Source organism: Amia ocellicauda, chromosome 9, assembly GCF_036373705.1.
Source record: "Amia ocellicauda isolate fAmiCal2 chromosome 9, fAmiCal2.hap1, whole genome shotgun sequence".
NCBI classification, from domain to species: Eukaryota; Metazoa; Chordata; class Actinopteri; order Amiiformes; family Amiidae; genus Amia; species Amia ocellicauda.
The window spans coordinates 38,800,180-38,810,005 of NC_089858.1; the positions used below are offsets into that span (position 1 = coordinate 38,800,180).

At 41.8% G+C, this 9,826-nt stretch overlaps 1 protein-coding gene across 10 annotated transcripts in view; it reads right to left on the reverse strand.

Annotated features, from left to right (window-relative positions):
• The window catches only part of aak1b (AP2 associated kinase 1b), a 71,180-nt gene extending 62,493 nt beyond the window's left edge, over positions 1-8,687 (reverse strand). For 3 of the 10 annotated variants that reach the window (XM_066714440.1, XM_066714437.1, XM_066714439.1), the window contains exon 1: positions 7,460-8,685. In XM_066714440.1, the coding sequence (XP_066570537.1) occupies positions 7,460-7,622 (163 nt within the window). In that variant the 5' untranslated portion in view covers positions 7,623-8,685. Of the gene's footprint in view, positions 1-7,459 lie in introns of all 10 variants that reach the window. The other 7 variants (XM_066714443.1, XM_066714441.1, XM_066714442.1 and 4 more) reach the window with 4 other exon arrangements.
• Between the last annotated feature and the right edge of the window lie 1,139 nt (positions 8,688-9,826).

The following is a 9,826-nucleotide window of genomic DNA, read 5'->3' on the forward strand; positions in this document are numbered from 1 at the left end:
AATTCCTGGCACTACAAATGGTCCTTAACTAATATTTCAAAACCATCAGAGGGGCCAAGAATTAAATTAATTACAATAATACAAATACACTGTCTAACAAGACCTATAAAAAAAAGAGGAACTTCATTCTGAAATGCACAAAACATGCCTACGATATTACTGATCTTAAGAGATAACTTATGTTTGGGTGTGCTGGGTGTAACCTGTAAAATCCAACCTGCCACCCAAACTTCTCTCTTTTTCAGGTCTTCCCTTATTAGTTGCATGTTAACATAATTTGTTATTTGCTTCATCAAGAACATTTACAATTGCCTAAAGACCTCAAGTACCAGAGTTCTGACAACAAATATGAACCAATACCTGACCCACAGACTACAGATCTAATTGTTACTCGGAAGAACAGTTCAGTTCCATCAGGTATTCTCTTGCTTTTACTTTTTGTCTAATTCTGGTATTATTTTGCACAGCATGTACCTAAACACACAGCTCCTTTGTGATGCTGTGGGAGCATTATTTGCATCCCTGATGTATGTGTGTGTGTGAGGAAGTTCCTTCTTCAGTATATTAAAAGACTCCATAGGAGCCACCAACTCCAGCAGCACAAAACCACTGAAATCAGTCTGGCATGTTACAGGGATTGTTCTTGAATTAAATTCCCATTTCGAGACATTAACAGTGCTGTTCTACAACTCCTGTGAGTCGACAAGGGCGGGGGCAGCACAGGAAGGAGTAATTAGCTGCAGAAGGAGCTGTCAGAGAGGAACGGCAGGTGTGGACTAATTCAATCATTACACTGCTTTATTATACGTGCAATCGGCCTCTACTTGTTAAAATTGCTTGCTGACAATCTCCAGGCCACGTCCCCGGGCAAGACTCCTGTGTAGGCAACACAGCAGTAGTGGGGAGAGTTGCCACAAAGGGTGTTCTGCTCCTGTAGTTCAAATCTAAGTGAAATACAACCCTGTTCGAGTACCAGGTAGCTCTCCATGGGCTGATCAAAGAAACGCCAAGAGGACAGACAAATTTGCAATCTTGAGTATCTGGATTCACCAAGTGCCATTTGTCTTTGGCCAACCAGTTCTCCTCAATCAATCCTCAGTTGAGTTCTAGTTAGCAGAAACGCTTTGTCTGGCATGTGTAGAGGTTCTGTGACCCAGCACTATTCCTTTTCACACACGTGGGGGGGATTTGAAATCGTGGGCGTGCGTCTGGCAGAGAATCTCCGGACTAATGTTTCTGCCCAAATGTTGAGCACCGTCAATGCCCTGCTGCTCCTTACCTAGCTCTCTGTAGGATTTCTAAGTAGATATTAATAGACCCTGAATTGAATTCAATAACCCGAGAAGTGAGGCACAGCGCATCAAAAACAGTTTTTCCAGTTCCGGAGAGAGATGCACAGTCAGACGAAGGCTTGAATTAGAGTATTCCTAACTGGGCTGTAAATTGTGTATGGTAAAGCGGAATAAAGTAAAATAAAAATAGCACACGCACACGCGTTGCAGACTTCCAGTCCAGGTTTCTGGTGCATCCAGTGACTAATCCCCATGCAATACACAACTGTACATTATTGCAATATGCAGCATTAGGCACTCCCATGAGATGTCCTACATATGTGTTTTCATAGGCAACAGAAAGAGTGAAATTCACAAATCAAACTTTTGTCAGTTGACTGACCGCTTCATTACCATTGCCATACATTTCAACAGCAACTGCATGTTTGTGCAAAGATTGCAGCAATTACAAAATTCATTCCCTGAACACACACAGGCACAATTATCAACTAAAGTGCTGACAATACTTTTAAGTGCAGCAACTCAATTTAAAAAAAAAATTAAATCTATTGCACGTTTGAGTCGTCAATTAGCAACACACGGCCAATGTTACTGTCAGTCTGAGATGCCAAGATACAATTACCTTGAAAGATTGAATGCGCATCTCCTGCCTGAAGCAGTGTAGATTTAAAACTAATCATCAGTGAATAGGATCTGTACAGCATATTGCAAACCTTCCTCACAAAGCAACCGCTAAGATATTCTTGAATAAAAAGAAAAAAATCTATCGATTTCTTCTCTGGCTGTATTCACTGATTAATCGTTCTCCCACTGGGTAGCACCTTTGCAATCCCTTCCTGGAAGTATTGGTTTGCTCATGGTGACGTCTTTTTCTGCCAGTGCAAGAACCCCCAATTCCTCTGCTTGAAAGCGAGACTGGGCCTGAGGCCTGCAGTGTCTGCTTTCAGGAGGCAAAGACACAGACACACAGTTCTGAACCCTGATCACGCAACACCAGGGATCTCAAATCTTGTTCTTGGAGGACAGCACTGCCTCCAGGTTTTCATTGTTCCTGAGCGCTCAACTATGGTCTTAATAGAGCCAAACTCATTTATCTTCCCAGATCTTAGGATGGAAGCGATTTAAAACTTGCTGGACTGAAACTCTCTAAGACCAGTACTGCACAAAACAAAACAGGCAGACGAAAACTAAATAAATCAATGTAAAGTAAACATCCAGAGAGAATGCTCTTTTTACCCATGTACTAAACTGCAATCAAACCCCTTAACAACCTCCTATTACGCCGTGAACAAAACCCCAAATTACACGGCAGGTCATAAATCCCCACATTGTCCCTCTGCCGTTATTACTACGCTACTATGCTTGGTAAAAATAGCTGAAGAGGGTTCTGGGTGGCTTACCCAAGCACAAGCTTCCACTCAAGAGTGGATAAGCACTGAACACCATAAGCCAAACCCTGTTGGTTCAACGCTCTGCTATATGACAGGCAGCGGAAAATTAGATTCCTGCAAGAAAGCAGTGTACAATTTGCCAATCACTGCCAGGGTCACATGGGCTTGAGTCATTGGGATTCCCAAGCCTGCCACACATCCCCACAAATCCTGTGTCTTCGAGCCCACGCTGTTATCATTGAGAGTGACATTCATGCAGTTTTTGTAATGCTATAGGTCTGCTGTTGGAGCGGTTATTAAAACATTCTAAATAAGATTTTATGACTGACATGGGGGGAAATAAACATACAAACTGGATTGGAGGTCAATGATGTAATCCCATTTCTAATTCAAGTCTGAAAATGCTGCATTCTGAAATTGTATAAATCATCCACAATAGAGCAACATGTCTTGAACAGGCCTTTAACTACCCTTTTAAGAGTCAAGCTCAAACAGATCAGATCATCAATCACAATTGTCTAAAAGATACACATGAACCTAAACTCAAGGAAACTGAACATTCTGGACAACTGTCAAATATAACTATTGATTGCCTAAACTGAATTAATGACTCACCTGCCATGTATTTACTTACTTTCAAACAGTAAGAGAAAGGGTACTTAATGGCCTGCAGAACGCATGGATTTTAAACCAATATGTGGACCTTGGATCTGTAGTACAGTACTAACATAGTCCATTATGCTGCCCCATGTGGGAAGATGATGATTATAAACATTTGAGGAATTTTAAGGTAAGATTATAAAAGAGTTAAGGCTAGCTAGGCTACACTACAGTACAAAATATGTATTTGTGCAATGTTCACTCAATGGCACACTGCGAGTTGTGACACTCGATTTACAAACTACTGAAATTTGACAAGTATGTTAAAAATAGAGAGAGAGAGAAAACAAGAGTAGGTGGGAGAGAGGCAAACACAGCGAGTGGTTTAATTCAGATTTCCCTTGTTCAGATTAGAGACTTGAGATTCCACAGAAGGGTGATTCAAAGCTATCTGACTCACGTTTGGAAAAGTGCTGCAGCACGTCTGATGACAAACAAGATAATTATTTGGGTTACAGCAGCCCAAGTGATGAAGTCAATGGTAGTGGAAAGCCAGTGTACCCAAAACTCAGTGTTGTTGTCCGTTTCAACTTTAGTCCTCATTGACTATATTTTCATGTCATGCTCTAAGTGACATTTCATTTGACAAAGCGAATTCTGAACAGCAGTGTTACATAGCAAGTCCTTACCATTTTTGTCCAGATGGTCTTACCATACTGCTAAGAGTATGGCTTTTTTTTCCCCCCCCACTTTGTTTATTTGGATGTTCTAAGAGCAAACCGCATGGAAACTGGAGAGATTGGGTGGCAAGGCAGTTCCTTTCTTTCCATCTTTAGAGATGGAGCATGGGGAGATTAGTCCATCCACTAGGTAAGATTGTATTGCAAGAATAGTGCCAGAAACAAAAGCCACAAAACAAAGCTTGAAAAATTTAGGCTCAAAGCCCTGAAGCCAGTCAAGGTCATTATGAGCTACAGCAGTTCAGCTTCCGATTTCTGAAAGCTCATTAAAACAGAGAGACAAAGCAATCTGGGGGGTTTTATTGTGATTTTACAGACTTCAAATGGCCAGAGTCCTTGCGGCTTGCGCTCGGGAGACAAAGATGACCCCATTGCACTGTGCCAGTCAAACACATCACTGCCAGCCAAAGAGAAGACATGTCCTGCTACAAACATACCCTTCTTACTGCAACTGGTTGATTTTTCTTGCATTTTGATACAACGTTTTAGCCAATGCTATTCTTATAACTTTCGAACATGACAGGAAATGGATGGGGAATGTATTTTAGCACCACACACAATGCTACTTCAGTGGACGCATCTTCCCTGAAGCAGCCCTGATTTGTCTCCCTACACATTTCCTGGCTCTGATGTGCAAGAAGACATGTTATTTCTGGTTGAGTAGCTACAGTACTAGTGGTTCCCAGTCTGGGGTCTTTTGGCACAGGCCACAGGGTGGCCGATTGACAGGGTGTCCACAGACATGCCTGGCAACCAGAGAAGCTAAACAAACCAGCATTCAGACAGCAATCGGTTTTGTTAAGATTCATTGCAGCCCTAAATCTGTTACCCTGGAGTACTGCTGGTAAATTTTCATTATTTGCATTAAAATAATTAGTTTGATCTGCTACTATGCCACTTTAAAAAAGGGGAGGGGGACACATTTCAAAGTAACGACTTGAAAAGGGATAATACTGCCAGAGGAGCTAGAGAATCCCCAAGCTAGTTAACACACACACTTCCAAAAATATATAGAAATAGGATCTGCTATACCAAACACAACAGGAGTAGGGAACAATATCAAATACATATTAACAGGAAAACACACACTGCACAAACTACTCAATCAAGAGACCAGAGATCACAAGTGGCATTATTTGGTTTTGTCTTAAGCAGACTGAGAAGAACAAAAATGAGGATGCATTAAATCCTTAAGAACCGGTCAATCCTGTGGGTCCTGCATTTGGCTCTACAGAATCTTACAGAATGGCTTGGTGTAATGTCTTGATCCTCAACCTTGTGATGCAACTGAGTTCATATCAATATTTTAAGAAGCTTTGTAACGAACCAACGGGAGCTGTGGGAAGTCCCAGCATGGCTCCACCTGAGAACATCTTAATCTAGAACCCTGATTCTGAACCTGGGGTGTACAAGGGGTGGCATCATCAAAACTAAAGCATATAGGCTAATAGATTTGATCTGGCAGATGATAGGAGTTTGGCGTTGTCAAAAACTGAGCCTAGATTTGAAAAAGTGATCAAAGGAAAACAGCAGCAGCCGCCATCTCACTGAACCCTTGTCAGGAACATTTACCTCACATGTTTTGACTTATGTCATTATGTGGAAATAAAAATGTGTAATTGTTACAAATGTGGAAAAAAAGCAGACCTTGCCATCTTAGGGGTGTGACAGTGGGAACAGGTTGGGAGACACTGATCTACAGTGTGGGATGACCCGGAGAGTGCACAACTCCAGTGCAGACTTAATGAACATCAGTGGACACACACACCACTAATCCACAGGACTGAGGTGTCCTGCAGGCCCTTACTCTGGACCTGAGGGGCATTAAGTCTTGAGAGGATGCATGACTGTAATGCAGGTAAGTGAGCCATTGGCACTTTTTCAACAGCTTGGTCACTCTTTGGCAGTAGCCAGCAATACAAACTCAATTTTAAATAATGATTTCAGCATACCTTGCATTACACTTGTATTGTTGCATTTCGTTTTTTAATATTTAACACTATTGAGTGTTGGAACCTTAAGAGTACGTCATAACCTTGAAGGAGAGAAAAGCACTAGGCCAACAGAATGGTCTCCTTTTTTTTTTTGGAAATAAAACTACAATCCACCACGCTAGCTTAATATGACATCTGGGGAAGCATCTGTACCATACAATGGAGACAATTATAAGCCTAGCAATCAAGCAACACAAGATGAGTTTCCGAAAATGTAGGAGCCTAACACAAATGCCAGCACGTGAATTATGCGTTAATAGCATTTCAATGTATGCAGAACACTAGCAACCAAATGCATTAGAAACTATAGTGTATCCTTGGATATGTGCCCAGCAACCACAGCTCCAACATCCATCTAACCCTGAACCCCAAACCCTTACTATTCACATCTATACCTTCTAGTGCGTAGCCTTTCAATGCCATGCTTCTTCAGAGCATTTCACAGAAGCCCGTAGCAATTATGTTCCTGCAGAGTTACTTGCAATTCACATTGAAGAAGTTTTATTTTGGGGATGGCAAGAGAAGCTATTTGGCAACGCTAAAAGACATCCTACCTAAAGCAGAAAATCACTCATATGCCACATGATATGCAACAAGTTACAAACAGGTCGTTAGAAAGGTATAATTCCATATACGTTTACAGGTGAGAATAAACGTCTACCTATTTTGGGCCTATATGTTCATAAACCATGTTTCATACTAGACCATGCTGCAACTATTAAGCCCATACATTTTATTAATCATGGGACACAAGGCATAGCTACATCTTTTGTGTAAATATTGGCAATGCAATGAAGTTTGCTCCCAGTCGATATTTACCACGTATAAGTTGCAGAGTGCATATAGAGGGTTAGGTAGGCATGACATTTTCCATTATCCAGGTCTATGCACTTGATGTCCTATGAAGCGAATTTAACCAGCTGATTAAGCGACAATGACAACATTCACCCAACACTTTGTAATAAAAGGTTTCATCAGTTTGTATGGTGTCATGGGTGTCATATGCAGTACCCCATACATTAGGCCAGGGGCTCCCAAACCGGTCCTGCAGGACCACATGCCCTGCTGGTTTTTGTTCCGACCGACCTCTTAATTATATAATTGAGCGTTATATTGCATTTACTCCAATTAAGGAATCAATTAAGCAATTAAGATCTCGGTTGGAACAAAAAACATTTCCAGATCCAGGACCCGTTTGGGAACCTCTGCATTAGGGCACCGCTGAAAGCTGTACCCATACATGAGCCAGCTAAAAACAGTAGCACTGCACTAGAGTTCACCAAAAGTCCCACGTTTAAAATACACATTTCAGATACAAAAATCCCATCCATGAAAAGTAGTAATACGGAGTTCATGCTTTCCATAGTTACCACTGCTCCCATGCACACCCACCCAACCGTATTGACATCATAAGTGACCTGAAGGCCGGGGTTGCTTCTCACCTTCGGCCAGCGTTTCCTCCACCGTGACTTGATAGCGGCCGACGCTGAACACCCGCCCGATGTAGCTCCCGCCGCTACTGGAGCCACTGCCGCCGCCGCCGCCGGCTCCCGAGCCCGGGCCGGAGCCGACCAGCTCCCGGCGAGAATCGAAAAACTTCTTCATCTTTCCCGGAAATCGGAACACGCACTTGGGAAGGGGGAGAGGACTTGAATGATTTGGGAAAGATTAGATAAATAAATAAATAAATAAATAAACCCACAAATCCCAGAGAACTGTGCGGGGCTCCGCCGCCAGGTTCGGACGCCGAGCGATGACGGGCCGGCGGCGAGACGGGAGAAGATGCTGAAGATGAGGCGTTATTATTAATTTGTTTTATTATTATAAATGTTATTTCCCCACAGTCGTTATTATTAACTTCACTCAAAAAGTGACAGGGAGAGCCCGTCCTTGTATCCCTTTTATAACAGATCCCAATATATGGCTGTCACTTTTTATCTCCTCCTGTTCCCAAGGTTAAATTGCTTAGGTATCAAAAATGCAAGTAGTCGATTGCAAAAAAATTAAATAAAATACATGAAAAAAAAAAAGAAAAAAAAAGAAAATCTAACCCTTGTTAACCGCTGCTGCTACGACTGTATAGTCTGGGTGATGATCAGGTTAGCAATAAAATAAATAAATAATAATTAGCTGACTAACTAAACGATCCCTGAATATTAATTATTATTTTTTAGCTTAATAGCACGATTCCTCCTTGGCCTCCGTAAATAAGACATGGATAAAAAAACATCTCATCCAGCGAGCTGCTAAGGATGCAAAACTGGTGCAATGATTGTGTAGCTAAAAAGGAAAAAAAGAAAAATCCAGCTCCAGTTTGGACGCTTTATGTGTCTATTCAGAGATGTCTCCATCCGAGCCAGCCATCTCAGTGTGACATTGTAATTTCCCGTTTTTACGCTTTCTTCGAAGCCTTTCCCAGCTCTGCTGCTGGTTTTTTTTTTCTGTACTAATTCGTAATTAACCAGAGCTGCCCCCCCAACTCTGGTCTATTTCAATGTCTGGTTTGCTCCTAAAAAACAGCTGAGCAGCTCATCCCCACACCAGGAAATACAACACAACAGGAAACGGAAAAGCGAAATCCTCCGATCTGTCGCATTTTTAGGTCGGCCACGCAAATCCGCACCGCCGATGCGAGCTACGGTGTGTGCTAAAATCGTAAAATAAAAATAAACACGCTAATCTGAATTAACCCCCCCCAGTCCGCGGTGGAGCCTGGGAGTTGTAGTCCCGGCCCAAGGTGCGGGAGGAGAGCGGAGACGACCCCCCGCCACCAACCCCTGGAAATGACCACGGCCGGACTACAACTCCCAGCATCAACAAGGGTGCAAGGAACGTATGCTTATTTCGAAAATGAAAAACAAGTCACTGCACAACGGTGTGCATGTGGAGTGATATTTTAATAAATAATTATGTTATAAAAAGGTATAATGGACAACAGTAGAGTCGCCCCCTCCCCACCACCACGCAGAGCATTGTGGGAGTTGTGGTTTTTCTGGCGATTGGAAGCAGTTGTTGCAGAAGATGCTGCCCACTGGATGACGAGCAACCAGGGAGCTGCGTAAATAGCAGACTACTGTTGGCACCTACCGAATAGAGGCGATGCAGTTTGTGGTGTGTTTTATTCAAAGAAAAATATTTAAACTGTGTTTTTTTATCATTTTTGGTGATGAAAATCTGATTTTCATAGCAATGTCCCATTTTGCTGCAGACACCGACTGTCGTAGCTGATGAGCAGGCGCTTCTTCAGTGCTTTGGGTGACCGACCGAAATGACCTTGGACTGTCATCTTCAGCACCCATGACTATATATAAATAAATACATAATATTGAATAAACACACCTACAAACATGTTTGCTTTATTTTAGATCTGTAAGACAACATATCAAAATAAATCGCCTGCCAACAATCTTCACACCGGGTTTATGTATGATAAAAAAATTAAAAAAACACGTCACCTTATCTATGCATTCAGTATTGCATGTAATACCTGAATTCAAATAAACGTGTTTAATACCTTAAACTTGAATTTGAACACATTGATACGCTGAAGGCCAGATTCTGAGTTTCCCTCCAGGCAATCATAAAGTAAAGTAAGACATAAATTAATCAATGTAAGTTCTTCATGTATTAATATAGAAAGGTAGGCTGTTTATTCATATTTGATCTATTCCTAGTCATTCCTAATGTTTTCTAAGCAGTCACTCCAATTTTTATGTTCACGCTTGTCAAGCCCATTTTACTATATTCCAGTGGGGTTATTGAAATATGACTGCCCATTGCATCTCTGATTTAAGACATTTGTATTGGCT